At 48.7% G+C, this 17279-nt stretch overlaps 6 protein-coding genes across 6 annotated transcripts; 4 read left to right on the top strand and 2 right to left on the bottom strand.

Annotated features, from left to right (window-relative positions):
• The first annotated feature begins 6056 nt into the window (after nt 1-6056).
• Nucleotides 6057-7392, top strand: Obp99d (Odorant-binding protein 99d). The gene has a single exon (XM_001357730.4). The coding sequence runs from the start codon at nt 6946-6948 to the stop codon at nt 7363-7365; it is 420 nt and encodes a 139-aa protein (XP_001357767.2). The 5' UTR covers nt 6057-6945; the 3' UTR covers nt 7366-7392.
• An 8-nt stretch (nt 7393-7400) lies between these two features.
• Obp99b (Odorant-binding protein 99b) lies at nt 7401-7994 on the bottom strand. The gene has a single exon (XM_001357731.4). The coding sequence runs from the start codon at nt 7950-7952 to the stop codon at nt 7482-7484; it is 471 nt and encodes a 156-aa protein (XP_001357768.2). The 5' UTR covers nt 7953-7994; the 3' UTR covers nt 7401-7481.
• Nucleotides 7995-11443: 3449 nt separating this feature from the next.
• LOC4800503 (extensin) lies at nt 11444-14720 on the top strand. The gene is made up of 3 exons (XM_001357732.4): nt 11444-11978; nt 13643-13912; nt 13977-14720. Exons 1-3 carry the CDS (start codon nt 11865-11867, stop codon nt 14550-14552), a joined length of 960 nt encoding a protein of 319 aa, XP_001357769.4. The 5' UTR covers nt 11444-11864; the 3' UTR covers nt 14553-14720.
• Nucleotides 14721-14848: 128 nt separating this feature from the next.
• On the top strand, nt 14849-15241 carry LOC6896780 (uncharacterized). Its single transcript, XM_002136950.3, has 2 exons — nt 14849-14958; nt 15013-15241. Exons 1-2 carry the CDS (start codon nt 14910-14912, stop codon nt 15225-15227), a joined length of 264 nt encoding a protein of 87 aa, XP_002136986.3. The 5' UTR covers nt 14849-14909; the 3' UTR covers nt 15228-15241.
• A 236-nt stretch (nt 15242-15477) lies between these two features.
• Pcd (pterin-4a-carbinolamine dehydratase) lies at nt 15478-16429 on the top strand. The gene is made up of 3 exons (XM_002136951.3): nt 15478-15667; nt 15734-15872; nt 16062-16429. The coding sequence occupies exons 1-3, from the start codon at nt 15525-15527 to the stop codon at nt 16359-16361; spliced, it is 582 nt and encodes a 193-aa protein (XP_002136987.1). The 5' UTR covers nt 15478-15524; the 3' UTR covers nt 16362-16429.
• On the bottom strand, nt 16349-17184 carry Naa40 (N-alpha-acetyltransferase 40). The gene is made up of 2 exons (XM_001357733.4): nt 16712-17184; nt 16349-16643 (listed from the first exon to the last, which is right to left on the bottom strand). Exons 1-2 carry the CDS (start codon nt 17080-17082, stop codon nt 16406-16408), a joined length of 609 nt encoding a protein of 202 aa, XP_001357770.3. The 5' UTR covers nt 17083-17184; the 3' UTR covers nt 16349-16405.
• Between the last annotated feature and the right edge of the window lie 95 nt (nt 17185-17279).

Raw genomic sequence — 17279 nt, 5'->3', positions numbered from 1 at the left:
CAGGATCTCCGCAGGAGAAGTTCGTCCACCAGCCGGCACGAAATGAACTGGGAAATAACTTTCCTTTCGGCTACAAACACTCAACTCAAGTTAAGGCAAGGCAATGGCACTGGCAATGGGATACGAGAAGCGACAAGACATATTTATGCAAATTTTTCTCATTACGCCGGGGGCACTTGTTGTTGCTGTTTGCAAAGTTATTTTCCAGGCGAATTTAATTAAATTAAATTAAATATTCAGCACATGGCCCCACGGCCCAAGGAGAACTTTTGCACTTGCCCCTTTTCCAGCACCTAGTATCTCCGCGCTTCACTTGGCTAAATGTCAATTAATATACGTTTTATGCGTAATAACAATCTAGCGACAAATTTGGCAGTTTGAACACGTAAGACGAGGTGTTTCGGGCACGACAAGCAATTAATTCCGGGGATAATCGAGAGATCATATACTTGACAGTCGGAATGATTAATCTCCATTTAAATATGGGAATTTTGTAGGGGAGAATCGTAAAGAGAACGCTGGGAATGGAGTCCAATGAATGCCGTAATCATTATACGAAATTGTAGCCTTTAAAGATAATTTCGGGTAGATTATTTCACCTTCTGCCAAAGGATGATGTGGAAACGAATTACAGCTGCATTACAGCGAATTCAGCTTCCATCTTTGAAGTCGAATCATTAACAGTGCCAAGGAGCTTTAACCTTCCACTCTCTGCGGTAAACTGCGATTAGAGCACCTACCACGAGTACCAGCTGCTCCAGACCCTGCCGCACAAAGCCCTCGCGGTGCAAGGCCAGCATTTATTTGTGGCATTTGTTCAAAGGAATTGTTTGGCTTTGGTACATCTTTTAAATACAATTTATAAAGCACGCGCCGCTGCCCACCAAACACCAAACGAGGAACAGAGATGGAAAGTGTGTGTGTGCTGGGGCGAGGGAGAGGCGGAGCGAGAGGGAGGGCGTGTACAATGGGCCAGATAAGAAGTCGGCCATTTTGTTATGCGCCGCGCACAAAGAAAGCAGCAATAAGGGGCAAGTCAAGAGCCGCAGGAGGGTCTGCTCTGAGCAAGGGGTGGGGGGGCGGTGGCGCCTCTGGCACTCGCTTTTAGTGCGAAAATAATTGTAAACTCTGCAAATGCAAAGGAAAGGTTTTCAGTGTTCTTTCCCTTTGCCAGGGCCCACACAAAGGTAACACAATGGCGGCAAGCGGCAAGCGGCAGCTCCCACAGTCAGTCCTTCGGAGCAGAAGGAAAACTCTGCAAAATACAAAAACTGACGCCTTTGTGCGGGATTCGGCTGCTTGCGCAATCCTGAAGCTGTCTCTCTGTGTGTGGCAAATTGCAATTTAATTGCAGTTAAATTGCTTGCAATTTCCCCCAAAAAATGAAAGAAAAAAAGAAAAGGAAATCAGCAAAGAAAACAAGCAAATAAAAATGTTTGCAGGGGGGAAAACCAGAGCTCAAGTGCCCGAAATGATGCGTTCGCAGGCGATCCAGTCAAGTGGAAGAAAGGTACGACCTGGCCGGGCCGAGACGGGACGGGCAGACCAAATGTATCTAAAGGATGTGCTCGACTATCTGTGTGGGAAGGCTGTTGCACTTGAGTCTCCCCCGTCATTATTTGTTTGCCATTTGAACCGAGGATGTATGGACATGTGGAAAAATGTGTCCCCGCAGCGTTTATTTTGATTTTCTGGCAGAATAAACGCAAATAAACAAATTGGATATCAAAAGTGATAGCCTCCGGTGAGAGGGGCGACGAAGATCCTTTCCCAGGCAAGCCGTATTGTTGTCAGCCATGAGTTATGATCCGCAGATAAGTATCTATTAGTGGAGTAAGTACGCTAATTGCAGCGTACCGTGTTCTCTGTACCGCATTTGTAACCCCTTCGAAGTCTTCGAGCTGAATGGCCCCTGACGGGCCTGCAGGCAACAGATTTATGGGCCTGGCTGCATCACCTTGGTTATTTAATTTGGTTATTGTATTCATTGACACAAAAGCCAAAGCCAGACCAGCCAAAGCCAGCCAGCCAGCCGCCTGCTGTGTGTTTTTTGGTGCCTTGCCAACTGCCAGCAGCAAAAACACAACATGCCCCATTCCCCCAGGTGCACCCATACCCAGAACCCGCTCCAAACCACACCACACCGAATCCTCGTCTAAGCCTGGCCTGGTAGTTGGGTTTATGAATAAAATTACACAGAACTTCCAGGTCAGGCAGGAGCGATAGATGGATAGATAGAGAGAGAGAGAGAGCTGTGCACATATCAACGCCAACAAAGGATAATAAGCGTATCCACTTAATGGTTGCCAAGGTGTGGAGGTGGATGTGGAACTAGAAATCGGATTGGGATGGGAGCAGGCAGCAGGCACCAGGCAGGCAGTCAGGATTATTACGAAATTGCCAGTGCCAAACACGCGGTCAAATGCCAGCAAACAATGGAAGGATGGAAAGGAGGTGAGTACGTGTGTACGTGTGTGTGTGTGTGTGTGTGTGTGTGTGTGTGTGTGTGTGTGTGCCAAAAATCCCTTGGCCGTAATCAAGCGAAAGATAGCACAATGACTATCTACAATATATATCTACAACAATGGAGCCCAGGCGGAGTGGAAGCGAGTGCAATGCTGGCGATTGTCAGCTGGCGAACAAAAGGATTTTATAGCACCCATCCACCCACAAACTCACACCCACACACCCACACTAGCACACACGCACAGGTTAATGAGTAGCAATGAGTTCTGCACAGGGTGGAGGCGGCTGGCAGGAGCACTTGGAGGCCGGGGGCGTGGCGTGGCGTACACGAAAAACAGATAAAACAGTAACAAGACGCAGTCAGCCGCCTCCCCCGATTGACTGTGGAAGTTTGTCGAGAAAAGCCAAGGATCTGGGCGAAAGGGTTGCTCGAGAAGTGCTCGAAAGGAATTGGCATTTGGTGACGAAACGTCCAAGCAAAACACTTATACGAAACTATCAAAGACTGAATAAAGGCTGGTAAAAACTCTCACATAAAGAGAGGAGACAAAGTATTCTTTTTGGAAAGAATTCCCCTATAAATAAACATATTTTCTTGAAATACCAATAAGCTTCTGCAAGAAAGCTCTAATCTAAATACAATGATTATTTTCCCCTTTAATCTCTTATCGAACACACACGTAAATTACATTGTTAACCCTCGGAATGGGTAAAATATCAATAAGTTGCAGACAAATTGTAGCTATCTCACTCGCCCTTCACTTGTCTCTTGTCCCCCGCCCGGCATTCGCATTCGCATTGCGCATACGCCATGTAGGTCCTTTGAATACTACAATACTATATGTATATCTCTGTACGTTCTCGTAAGTGTCTGTGTCTGTGCTTGTGTGTGTGCTTAGACGAGTGCAATTGTTGCCTTTGATTTGAAATGCAGACATTGTAAGTGGATTGTGATTATGCGGGTCCATTATCGAACTCTGTTCAGATAATAAATGAAATGAAATTATTCTTAAGCCTTTCTTTAATTGGGAATATTTTGCAGCACTGCGTTCCAGTGCCAACTTCTGCTAATTGCTTGCCCGCTAATGACTCCGAGCTTCTGCCTGCCACGCCCTCGACCATGGACCATGGACCATGGACGATGGACCACGGACCGAGATCATTTGCCAACTGCCATTTGCGGCAGTTACTAAGCGCAATTAATTAACAACCCAAGCGATGTCTATGCATAAAAAAGAACAAGAACAAGAGCCAGAACGAAGTGAACGAGGAATAGAAAAAAAGTATACAAAATGTTGGTACTTCATAATGAAGAGAGTCCGCCAGAGAGTCCACGCCCACTCTCACGGCAAGTTGGCTAAAGAAAATGCAGCTTAATGCTAAATTAATTCCAATTACCACAGTGCTCCTGCTCCACCCACTGCTGCTGCCACTACTCCTTCCACGACCGCGATAAGAGTGGACAAGTACACTCAATGGCAGGGCATCCCGAGTCCTGATCCTACCCAACTGGTCCGTAATTTAGCCACGCTAATGCGCGGAGTGCGGTCAACAAAAGCCACAGCACGCGCTGACCTCCAGCTCCTGTCCACCTCCACGTCCGCGTCCGCGCCCGTGTCCCCCGTGTCCATCACTCTCTCTCTCTCTCTCTCTCTCTCTCTCTCTCCCCCGCCTCCTCCTCATCCAGGCATGGCCTTTTGTGCGATGTTTTAACATGAATTTATTTTTATACACAATTTTTTTACTTCTGCTTTTTTTACCAGCCATCGGCCACTTGTTTGGCTTTGAGATGATTCACTAATTAATAATTAATTAAGTTGGGGAAAAATTGCCGAGTCCCCAGTCCTGCAGGCCCCCGCAGCCCCTCTCAGATATGAAGAATGCCTTTGCATTCGGAATAAACTTTCCAACTTGGAAAGTATTCCAATTTTCTAGCATTTTCCTAGTCCTCTCTTGTGCGCTAAACTTTTGGGGGCGGGGGGAGGAAAACTTTTAGGCCACCAACTACAGGGAATGGGGAGAAAAGTTTTGGCACAATGTGTCGCCTACCAAAGGCCACGCCCCTCTGGCAGAGACTCCCCATTTTCGGGACGGAAAAGTTTTTACTGTCGCATTTCTGGCCAGCAGCTGTTCAGCACTAAAATGCAGACCCAAGCCGCGATCCAAGGAAAACTCTCCATATGTCCCATCGTTAGCAGGTCCTTGGACGACCAGCACATAAAAGCAGGCGAAGAATAATGCCCGCCCAGCGGGCTTAAACAAAACGCACGTGTCCTGGGGTCCTTTTCAACATGCGAGCAATATGAAACTGACCTTCCGCCCCGACTCCCACTCCCACTCCCACTCGGGCACGGTCCATGTGCAAATTGTAAACTGTAAAATTGAGAGCAATGGAAAAAAAGAAAGAGGAACGGTGCTCAGAAAAGCGCAAACATTTATATTTAATTGGTGGTTTATGGCCGAGAGAAGTGGCGCTGCTGCTGACCCACGGTAGCCCCGCCTGGCCTTGTGTCTACCCAATTGAGTTTCAAAGTTGCAATTAGAGCAGCCTCAATGAACGTCTGCCCCATGCGGCAGGGACTGGGGGCCACCTGTGCAGATGGTTGCATACAATGGAAACAGTTTGAGATTGGGGCAGAGAACATAAGCGGGAAACGGGGCCCAAGTGGAGAAACAATGCACATTCAAAAGAAACAAGTCGCAGACCATTAAACCCCAAAAGCATATGAAAAGGGATGGAACTGTACCAAAAAAAAAGGACCATAGAGGGAGGAGGCAGAGTGGAATGTGGGAAGAATGTAAGTGTAGGTAGAGTGCTGTATGTATGCTTAAATTTAGAGAGTAATGGGAAACGAATGGGATTTTTTAAAGCATCAATTATGGAAGAGTATTCCGTGTGAATAATTCATAGAAATAAGTGAGAACTAAGCATGGAAGTGGAAAGTTATAATATTATAGGTATTCACTACAATCGGAAACAAGTTGATTTGAGTTTTGTTTAATGGAAATCAATCAATCTCCCACATTTATTTGCCCCACATAAAACATTTAACGAAAACAGACGATTCAATTCCTGTAGATATTGCTGCTCAAATTCTATTCTATTCCATTCTTTCATTTGATTTCACTTCGTTTCGAGTCATTCATCGGATTTCTTCTCTTCTCTTTTTTTTCTTCAGTTTTTGCTGGAAACTCTTTGAAACTAAGTACTTAATGCTGCACGGAAAACTAACCCCGGCGGGGGCAAAGGTAAATGGAAATGAAAACCCAAATTGAATTCGCCCTGCCTTTGACTATTCGACACTCGTGAAATGCATCCGCCCATTTGCAAGCTCAAACCCAATCCCGTCCCGGGCTTGGTTTGGGCCAAATGTGCCAAGTGCTCATGGATGGGGACTGCCGTTCAATGACGATACCGACGATACCGATGATGATGACTTCTTTACACGACATTTAATTGAGAAATAATTGAATAGGTCGTGTGAAGTGTTTGTTTGGCGTTTGCCTGGCTGGCTGGCTGGCTGGCTGGCTGGCTGGCTGGATGGCTGGATGGCTGGTGGGGAAAGCCGCAGGTCTGGGCTCTGGGCTATAAGGCCTGAGCCGTCGCAGTGAAATTAGCTTTGTCAAACGGGGCTGACATGTGCACGGGTTGAGTGGCGCGGAAAAGTCTATTGCAGCGTGAAAAAGCCCCCCCATCGAGTTGTTAATGAAGTAGTCACAGTCGAGTCGGCGGAGAAAGTCCAAGGGCCCAAGACCGCTCAAAGGATGGGAGCAGCGGAAAACAGCGGATAAAAAAACACATCCATAAAGAGCAGTTCACGTGTGATTGGAATGTTTAATAAAGGTCCTGAAATCAGGTTGAGGGTGGGCAGACCTTTGGAAATTAACGCCTGATTCAATGAGCCGCGCACTTATAATTGCAGTTGCAGTTGCAGTTTAAACGATGCCATTATTGTCGGAAGTGAGAGATATGGGAGATTGGGAAATGTATGAAGGTGTATCTGGAGTTTTGCTAGCGATATCCATGGGATATATTGATGGTTCCAAAGAAACAAACGGAGATCTAATGTCTTTAGGCATTTCAATGTCTCATCACTCAATTTATCCAGACGTTACGTTCCAGGATAATGGGTCTATGATGATCTTGAACCCGCCTCAAAGTAGGTACACGAGTACCCAATAACCTGGGTATCTGAGAATGAAACTTACTGCTTGCCACCTGTTTAATCGAGACATCAGAGCACTTCATCTGCCCGAGAGGGGGGGCTGGAGCATTACATCAGTTCATCTACGAATTGTACGACACAGATTCGCAGCCGGCAGTTTTATTTTCCATGAATTCTAGGTTAATGTCAATGCCGCATCATGAATCGGCGGCACTTCTAGAACTGGTTTCAGCCAAGAGAACATTTCTATAAAAGAGACAAGTGGCTTCGAGCTTGCTCCAATCCCGAATCGTAGACAGCCGAATACAGCAGAATGCGTCCGCTCAAATTTGAGATCTTCTGCTGGAGCTGCCTCCTACTTCTCGCCGTGCCATCGACAAGGGCGGCTTCGGACTGGCAGCTTCCAAGCCCCGAGCAGGTGTATAAAGATCTGGACAGTTGTCGCCTTCAGTCGCTTTCGGATGGACAGGATGCGGAGACCTTGAGATGTCTTGTGGAGAAGCTCGGCCTGTGGTCGGACGAGAGTGGCTATAATTCCAAGCGGATAGCAAAGATCTTTGCAGGCCACAACCAAATGGAGGAACTCCAGCTCGTGGTTGGCTACTGCAACAGGAGAGAGCAGCGCCTAAATCAACCTAATGAATGGGCCTACCAGGCCTACAAGTGTGCCACCTCCGGAAGATTTGGTCATTGGGTCAAGGATTACATGAAGCAAAAAAAAAAAGATAAATAAAATATATATAATAAGCTATAAATAATAATAATAAGATTCAAAAACCTATATTTTTATTGAACTTTTGACAAATGATCAGGAATGTTCTGGTCCAGAGGATGTTCCGAACGTGAACCCTAGGCTTGGACGCTGTGCTGGACCAAATTCAGATTGGCGTTCATGAAGCACATGCCAGAGTGGTAGGCCTTGGCGCAGGAGTTGTGTTCCTTCGAATGGGTCTCGGCGCACTGGGCAATCTTCTGGTGAGTCTCGTCAGAATGATCAACGGAAGAACCGGGACCAGAGAGCTGAACATGCACTTTGTGCACATCGAAACCATGCTCTTCATCGTAGAATCCGAACTTCTCAAAGACGCAGGCCAGATAGCAGTGCGTAACCGCATCATCGGGGTACTCCCACTTCTTGTATTTGGCCACGAGCTCGGCTGGAGCATGTACCTTCTCCGCGCAGGCATTGCGATAGGATACCAGATCGTCATGGCTCTTCACCACATAGGAGGAGGCGCCATCGGCGTGGTGATGGTGCTCGTGGTGGTCGGCGGAGGCCAAAACAAGAGCCAGACTCAGGAGGAGAATGAGAACCTTCATAGTGATGTCTTTGCGGGAATGCAACTGCAACTGCACTTTTTGCTGCGCTCAGCATTTGTATTTATAGCAACTGGATTCTTGGGTCGCTAAGCGTGTCATTGACTGCTCTATTGATTACCTTATCAAAGGCCAGAGGGCACCAAGCAAATAAAGAAGTTTTCACAGATGTCCACATGTCTGGTGTGCATCTGGCTCTTATCGCCATGAGGTGATCACCGCGATCGAGGTACAAAAGTCGTCGGTGGTGCCTCTATAGGGCGCCATCTGAAACGCATTCGTTTCCTAGCAGTTGGCTTTTCACAGTGAGTACAACTTGTACATAGATGGCGCCACTGAGCAATCAGCACGTGCATACATCTTTCGAGTTCGAGCTGGATGGGAAATTTTCGGTATTTTTAAAAGTGTCAAAATTACACGAAAGTGTCAAAATTACATGGGACTTTTTTGGGATTTTCTCTGGGATTTTTCCTCGTCACAATGTCCATGTTCCTTACATTCCATCCTCATTTACGTTTTCTTACGTCTTATGTTGCTGGCAACATTCAATTTGTATGGGCCAGACTCATGTGCCGTGAAATCGAGCAACATTTTGCATACCCTGGGAAATGGATATTATAGAACTGAGAGAATGTTTGTCATCTAAGGCACCAATATCTGGTCTGATGAGCTCGTGAGGTGGCTCAAAGGGGACCTAGCTGAGGCCAACGGACGGGGCGCAGGTTGCGGATAGCGACCGACCTGCCCATATACAGGTCATATAGGTAGGTCAGCTGCGAATAATCGGACATACCTAGGGAGAGTACCGAAAATAAGCAGCCCCGGACAGCCAGCGGGTGTTCGCGAAGTAGCAACACTGACGATGCGCTTGTGGTGCCGCCTCGTATAAGTAGCTCACACACTCCCCTATCCCTACACACTACCTACCCACATCCCAACCCCCCACATTCAGCTCACACCGGGCCGGACTAAGACTGTTATTCGACCCGTGCCGAGAGTCAGCCTGGCTGGGGGCCCGGTATATAAAACTAGCCCAGTCGTTAACGGAGAGCTCAGGGACTTGGCAGCCCCCTGTTCTAAGTATGCCTTATCCGGGCAACGTGGATCTCTGCCCGGACGGACCGTACCCCTTCTCTGCAGCTCGTGGGAAAAGAATGGAAGAATTTAAAAACAAACAAAATGAGTCTGGCACTCCCCAAATGCCAACAGGGAACAATCCCAAACAGGGGAAGGCAGCGGCCCAAAGGCCTGGCCCGACCCGCAAATCAGCAGGGAAAACCTGCGCGGCGGAAGATGCTAGGGAGAGCCCAAAGGGGTCCCATCCCGGTGTCGGGGTGGGTGGTGAATTGGCTCCCAAAACCGATACCTTGGCAGAGTGCCTATGCAATCCTGCGGCTGCTCTGCCTGCTGGTAAAGTGGCGGGTGATGAGTCACCATCTACTAGTGTCCAAGCCAAATCTTTTACATATGCCGATAGAAGGAGTGCTGGAAATATACTCCGTCGGCAGAACGCAAGCCAGATGTCCAGCCCGACGGACAAATGGATAAAGAAGGTTGAGTGGGCCTCGAAGGTGCTGCCGAACTTTGGCAAGGAAGCACCGAATTAGGAAGCCCCTCAGCAAAAAAGGCAGCGCTCGCAGGAGACTCCGGTGCCGACACCGAAGCGCTCCAGAGTGCTGCCTAACGCATCGTTCGCGCAGATTGCCAGAGAAAGGACGCTGATTGGCGTCCTGGACAAAGGCAGCGTGGACTCCCGGATCCCTAGGAACCAGTGGAAGTGGGTGGAAGCGGCACTGGCCGACCGCTGCTTTGAGCTGCTGGAAAAGTAGCCTGGACCCCCCCAGGGGCGAAGCTCGTCGCTGTAGACTGGAGCGAAGTGCCCAGTAGACCAAGGGCGAGAGTCTGGGTGCCCGCCTCCATGAAGGAGCCCCCACCTCCCAACAGCGGATTGGAAGGTGGTCAAAGTTGAGACGACACAGGGCCCCACAAACCAGGCGGTGGTCGTCCTCAACAATGAGTCGCTGGCCCCGATTGAGGCTGCCAAAGGCGAGCTCAATTTTGGGTTCAGCTCTGTGACCGTAAAGGTCTACAAGTCGGATGCGGCGGCCGAGGCACGTCCTGTCGACAAGCCAGTCGAGCAGGACGCTGCCTCGAACGTGCGGGAGCCGTGGGTAATGGGGCTGCTCCGCCGCCTGTACCTGTGCCTGCCGCCTTCCTGCTGTTCTCTCGACCGAGTACAGCGACAGGAACGGAACCACGACGACGAGCGATACCCTTCAAGGAAGTGCGCGATGCGCACGCCCTGGACGTGTCGGTGGCGGAGAGGCGCATCTACTGGACTGACCAGAAGACCAAGTGCATCTTCCGGGCCTTTCTCAATGGCTCCTATGTGCAGCAGATCGTGGACTCGGGTCTGATTGGGCCGGACGGCATCCGATGGTCCGATGCGGAGGTGCGTCTCATCGAGGTCGCCCGCCTGGATGGCAGCAGTCGGCGCGTGCTCTTGTGGAAGGGGGTGGAGGAGCCCCGGTCCCTGGTCCTCGAGCCGCGCCGCGGCTACATGTACTGGACAGAGTCGCCTTCGGTTTCCCTGTATCAGGACTACGTGTACTGGAGCGGAGCGACTGAAACACCGGGGACAGTGACCTGGTGCAACGACACCCATTATTATGCCAATCAAAACACAAAAAAGGGAAAGCGAAAGTACCGCCAAAGCCAAGAAGAAAACACGGCAGGGGGGGTTCCGCCCACAACAGCAGCAGGGGTCTAACAATCTTCAAATTGTTGCAATTGACCCCCAGATCTGCCGGCAGATCTGTGGGTGGGAGACGGAGACGGAGACCGACCTGACTGACACTTATCACCTCCCTCTGACAGTGAACGTGACTGCAGCCAGTGGCAGCAGCGAATGAAAACAAATAATCATGCCAGGCCAGACAGGGCAGGAGAATGTTGAGGTGAGGAGAGGAGAGCTGCAGGGGGAGACGAGTATATTAACAATCTGGTTAATAATGGAGTGGTGCGGTGTGGTGGGGGGGGCAGCAACAATTGTTCTGGGCTTTTGTGGTTAATGAAAGTGAAACTTGGGCCAGTAAGCGTAAGCTCCTTTGTCATGGACCTAGAATAGAGACAAGTTGTGACGAACCGAACACATTCCTCGGCCCGGTTTCTTCCAGCTGCCATTCTATGTACACTTTCGCCCGGTTTATTGCATTCAATTTGAGCCACAAAGCAATTAAAACGAAGCCAAATGAAAAGGCATCCCATGGGAAAGCTATTTGGGTCCGTTTTGTGAGGGAACTGATCGAAAAGGGGAATACCCTAAGGAGGCTGTTGCTTCATGCCTATATTTGGGAGGAACGAAATCCACCTAAAAGTCGAAGCACCCGACCCGTTGCAAGGTTAGCCTGAAACTAGGCCAACTGCAAGAAGTTCCTGCCAGTGGGCCAATAAAAGCCAAAGCCACCACACCACCACATCTCCATCTACCGAAGGTATAAAAGGTTGGCCTGAGTGCGCGCCCAGCGTTCGCTCCAAGTCCAACAAGAAACGCGCGTGCGCAGCCGTCGCCATCGCCAGTCGAACGTTAGCAGCCTCCGCGTCAACTTGTGCTCCGGTCTACGTCTACAACTCCGGTCTCCCTCGCCATCTCCGTCTCTCTGTGCTCCACATCTGAGGCCCCTTCGCCAGCTCCGAGCTCTGCGGCACTGGCACTTGGGTTTTGCATGTGCAGTATATTGCATTATATTATTTATAGCAACTTGTTTTCAAAGTCATTACGTGTCGTGAGCGCCGCCGCGTAGTCGGTGAACAAATTGTGCATTTTAAAAACAATTCCCATAAGCGGCCATAAGCAAAACTGCAAGAAGCCAGAAGGCTAAGCAAGGCTAAGGCTGAGACTCATTCAACAAATTTATGCGATATCTTTTGGGGTTTTCTGGAGCCTCTCTTCCCGACACATTCTCGGAGTGCACTGCCTGCATACAAAACCCACGCAAAAGACCCACAACAAATATGCAAATGGAAAAGGTAAGCGATACCTAAATGGATCACTTTGATGGACACTTCTCTGTGGGCTCCACTTTCACTTTCGATGCCCGTCGAAGCGTCAGGTTTAAGGTTACACCATTGGCCATGCCATGCCATCTATTTCGCCTTTGAACTGGTCTAAGTCAGAGCCATGGCTCTGACTGGCGGCTGAGTCACGCTGCAGGCCAGGCCAGTAGATCCGAAGCGAATAAGAGGTCTGGGAAGAGAAGTACATACATATTTATGTGCCATAAAGTGAATAGAACATTTGCCACATGATTCCGCAGACAGCACTTTTGTTTCTTATAATTATGAGTAAGCGTTCTGCTTAAAAAATCATTAACATTCATTCTATCAAATAGAATTGGTCCAAGAGTTTTAAGTTTTCTTCTTCTAACCACAAGTGATTCGAATAAACAAATGGAATGTATTTTGGGGCTGAAAAGTGCCCTACGAGCAGCAGATGCATTCGATCAGAGTTCATTGCAGTTCAAATGGCGACAGTAGTAGGCATCATTGATGGTCTTCCAATGGCCAAATATAGGTGGTCCACCTATAAAACACCTACATCCACCAGATCAATGTGATCTTCAAAGGTCTGAAACATTTTCAACTATCACTTTTAACGATTATTACAATGGCATGGCCTGCCTGCCTGCCCCACACTTTGCCACTCAATGTGGCCCAATTTCGTTTAGCTGAAGTGCAGCACTCCACACATGATCAATGCTCGTGATCGCTGATCGCTGATCGCCGATCGCGAGATCATTACGATTATTGTCTGGTGATTCGATTCATTTCACTACTGAGGGGCCGCAACGAAAACGAAAATAGAAAAAGGAAAAGCGTTGAAAATTGCTCTCTGATCTTTTCTATTTTTGAAAGGCGGAGGCGTGTGGGTGGAGATTGTTTACGCCAAAGGAAAGTCAAAGTGAAATGAATGGAAAGCAAAGCAAATTGCCAGTCAGTCAGTCAGTCAGGGGGCCAGGGGACCAGGGGGCCAGGGGCCAGTGGGGCGTGCGGCCCAGCCCAGCTTAGCCCAGCCCAGCACAAATGTCTGTGTGTAATCCGAATCCGAGAGCAGCAATTTGAGATCGAGATCAGAAACTCGGTCACAGTTCCGCGGGGATCGCTTGAGTGCATTTCGATGCCAGAGCAACTTGTTTAACCGGACTCCGGACCTAGACCTAGGCTTCCACCTCTCTCTAGGGTCGGGGGTGTGCGAAGGAAAGCCGTCCAGAAGTCAGTGGCTGGGCCCATGATCGCCCTGATCAGCGCTCGGACAGTTCGTCCGGTTCGATCGGCTCCGCGTAATCCAATTAAAGGAACAATCTACATTTCAATTCAAAACTAATGAAGTGTAGTTAATTCACAACAAAGGCAGACATGTGTTGAATGCTGGTTGTTGGACCGTTGGACCACGTTTTGAATGCAGCAACTGGAGGTGCCGCTGGCATTTGAAAGGCCAGGGGTTTCAGCGGAGTCAGAGTCCAACTTCCGTCAAACACTCGATTGTGCGTAGTCCAAACAATTCATTGATTGATTGTCGATATGGCGATCAATTAAACAGATTATGATTTCTCATTGGCAACAGAACCTAGTGACAAATCAGGGACAGCTGTCAGTGAAAGAAAACCCTAAAAATTAACCACAAATTCTTACAGCGCACGCTGCTGATTCTGTTACTGGGTCTGGTTTTGTGCCTCGAATCATCGCAGGCCGCTCGTCGTCTGCGCAAGAAGCCCAAAGTCTACAATGCCCTCATCACCACCGATGATAATCTCACCTCCAGCAGGGCCTATCCCGTCATCCAGCCCACCATTCATGAGCCGGGCTATGCTCCCTTTGGACCCTACAATCCGTACGGCTTCTACAGTCCTCCATTGGTGAGGTTCGGTCAGCCAATTGTACCTGGTCTGACGCCCAACGAGAGGGTGAGTATAAGGATGAAGGATGAAATCCGAGATGAAATGAAAAACTAAGGACTGTCTCTTATAGCTGCCCTATCCGCTGCCCACTGGAGCACAGTATCCTGCTGGATTTTCCCAATACGAGCCCCAACAGCCTGTGGAAACGCCTGTGGAGCAACAGCCCTTGCCACAGGCGGCTCCGCCATCACTTGAGCCCAAGGAAATGACCAAGGAACAGATGCCGCTGCCACTCAACGAACAAGGACTGCCGCCCGTCCTCATCCGGCTGCCATCGCAGTACACTGGACAGCCGACGCATCTGCCTCCTTATCCGTACAGCCAGTACCCGGTGATCTATGATCAGGCTGGATATGTACGCCAGAACTATCTGCCGCCCTACGACTACTACCCCACACAGGGCTACCCAATCAAAGAGCCAACAGCAGCATCAGCAGCGAATGCACCCGCAGCGCCACCACCACCGTCGCCACCCCAAGAGGAACCGCAAGCCTTGCCGTTGGATCTGAGCCTGGAGCCGGTAAAGCCCAGTTTTGAGGACATCCGGAACGGATCGGAGAGTAAAAACAGCGAGGTTCCTGATGTGCCGCCGCCACCAATACCCTCGGGTCCGAGGCGTCCGAGACCCGCTGAGGGGGATAATTGAGGCCTTTCGCTCACACAATCCAATCAAATCCAACCCAATCCACACACGTATTTATTACCATATTTCTTAGGCATAAACCGATTTGATGTATTGTACAATGTCGTTTAACCCGTAAGCTTAGTAAGTGTTCGCATCCACAGATAACGAATAAAATGTAAAATCACCAAAGCGGTGAATGAACTTGGTCTGGGGTGGAGCTGGGAACTGGACTCCAGGGAACTGCCGATGACGATGAGTGCTTTCGCTTTCCTCCGACCTCGGGGAATTGTTTATCTTTCGCTTCCATGCAAAATTGACTATAAATTGAGCTGACTCTGCAGGCTGTGGACACAGTTTACATTGGAAGAGTTTTGCAGAATGAAGCTGACCCTGCTGCTGATTCTGTGCGTTTGCCTCTTTGGCTTTGGTAAGGAAATAACATTCTTTTAATATATATCTTCTCACAGCTGGGTTTCTCTAGTCTTTGGAAATACCCTGGTCACCAAGCCACCATTTCTGCGTAGCCGTTACAGCCTTCGCTGGCGGAAAACAACCCCAGCAGCCACAGAGGCAACCACTGGACACCCCATGGACCTGGCCACCTCCACGGAGCATCCCAAGATGAGAACTTCAACGGCCAATGCGGACTACGATTACTACGGCAATGGTGAAGCAGACAATGTGGTGCACAAGTAAATGGCCAATAAAATATATATAAAGTCGTATCAAACTCTTATCAATCAAATTTAGATCTATCAGTTATCTGTCAATTATATACAATACAACGAATAAACTAATATATCACATTTGAATTTGAATTCGAATTTAAATTAAACTACCGTTTAATGCAGATATTAAATATCGATGCCAAGTATCGATGCAGGAATTAAATATCGATGCAAAGCATCGATTCAATAACGAAACAGCTGTCTGGCCACTCTGTCAGTGTGAAGAACAGCTGATTGCGGGGGGAAAACCAGTTTGGGGCGAAAAATGTTATTAACAAAATGCGCTCAGAATGTGATTAAAAGCAACTTTCAAAAAGCTGCAAATCTACTTGGGGGCCGTCGGAGTAAATCTGGTTTGTTTCAAGCCGAATCAACTGTCGAGAGCGGGGCCAGCAGGCGAGATTGGGGGTGAGTAGCGCTACGCTTAATGCCGTGATTGGGGAGATTTTTGAGAAGCTTTTGATTTACGCGCAGCAATCGCAAAGCCGAATCGAATTCAGCTATCTATACGACGACAACGAGAGCGGCAGCAGCAGCAACTGGTGGCGGTGTGGGGCTTTGCAGATTCTACAGTACTCAAAAACAATCGACAGGGAAAACACGTAAAATGGTGGTGAGTGGGAAAATATATGGCATATTTCGGAGCAAGGGCAATTGAACTGCGTTCTCAGCACAGTTCAGTTTATCAAAAGACTGTCTTAGTCGCCCGCTTATCGCCTCAGAAATTTGACCCCCAAGGCCAAGTTGTGGCTTGAAAAATTTGAGTATCGCTTCTGTTCTACATACTTGTTGCTCGCCGCAGGTCAAACTAAATGAACAGGAACGTGCCGAGAAGCTGCAGCCCCTCCTGGACGCTGGCTGGACTTTGGTGGATGGCCGCGATGCCATCTGCAAGCAGTTTGTCCTGAAGGACTTCAATCAGGCGTTCAGTTTCATGACAGGCGTGGCCCTGTTGGCCGAGAAAATCAACCATCATCCGGAGTGGTTCAATTGCTACAACAAAATCAACGTCACTCTCTCCACCCACGACGTAGGCGGCTTGAGCTCCCAGGACATTCGCATGGCCAATTACTTTGAGACGCAGGCCAATTTGTTGAAATAAGTAATCTTTCTTGCATGTATTCTCTCTGGTAATCCAATAAATATTCAGCCCAATGTGGACTTGCTAAAGATCTGGTATTCGGCCTCTTCTGTAACATCCGGCGATGTTTCGTCCTTGGTGTAGCCGAGCTTCTTGTAGAACGATATGGAATTCTCATTGTTGTTTAGCACTGTAATCATGACCTTCTCGAGATTCCAGTGGCGGGCACAATCCTCCAGCGCTTGCATCATAAACCGTCCCAGGCCTTTGCGTTGAGAGCTGGCCGCAACATGCATTTCATAGCTGCAAAGCAAAGCCAAAGTTAATTGCTCAATACAATAGAGAAGGGAATGTTTAATATGCTCACTCACCAATAGAGTATACAGTCGTAGTTTTCCATGTCAAAGCGAAACATGCAATAGGCCACATTCTCTTTCTTGTCGTTTTGAGCCACCAGATAGCGGGCCCAGTTCTTGTTGTGCTCCGCCGCCTTTATTTTGGGCTGCCAGCCCATTTTCAATTGTTTGTAGTAGGGCCCCACGTTTGTTTCTGCCAGCTTAAAGGCCCATTTTATTGTTTTCGCATCGGCATCGCTCTTTGTGCGGCATATCAATTTAAACTCTTCGCCGGACGGAGCCGTGTACTTCTCGTAGGGCAATGTGTCGAGTGGATTTTTGGCGCGTGCAGCCGCCTCTACAAACCTCTGCTTGGCTCCGGTACTGAGTTCGTCCTGGTTTCGCATTATATTTGTTTTCGTTTCGTTAATAAATTAGCAGAAAAACAACAAACAAAAAAGTGAAGCGCGCAAACCAGTGATGACAAAACACATGCGAGCTATCGATTATTCTTTTCCAAGCTACGGTCACACTTTCGGGTAATACACCCGTCACCCGCCAGGTGTCTCTGTTGATAACTACATCTATGTATGTATTTGCCATG

This window comes from Drosophila pseudoobscura, chromosome 2 (genome assembly GCF_009870125.1).
Source record: "Drosophila pseudoobscura strain MV-25-SWS-2005 chromosome 2, UCI_Dpse_MV25, whole genome shotgun sequence".
NCBI lineage: Eukaryota > Metazoa > Arthropoda > Insecta > Diptera > Drosophilidae > Drosophila > Drosophila pseudoobscura.
Note: the sequence above shows the minus strand (reverse complement) of the source record. Positions and strands in the feature narration are given on the sequence as shown.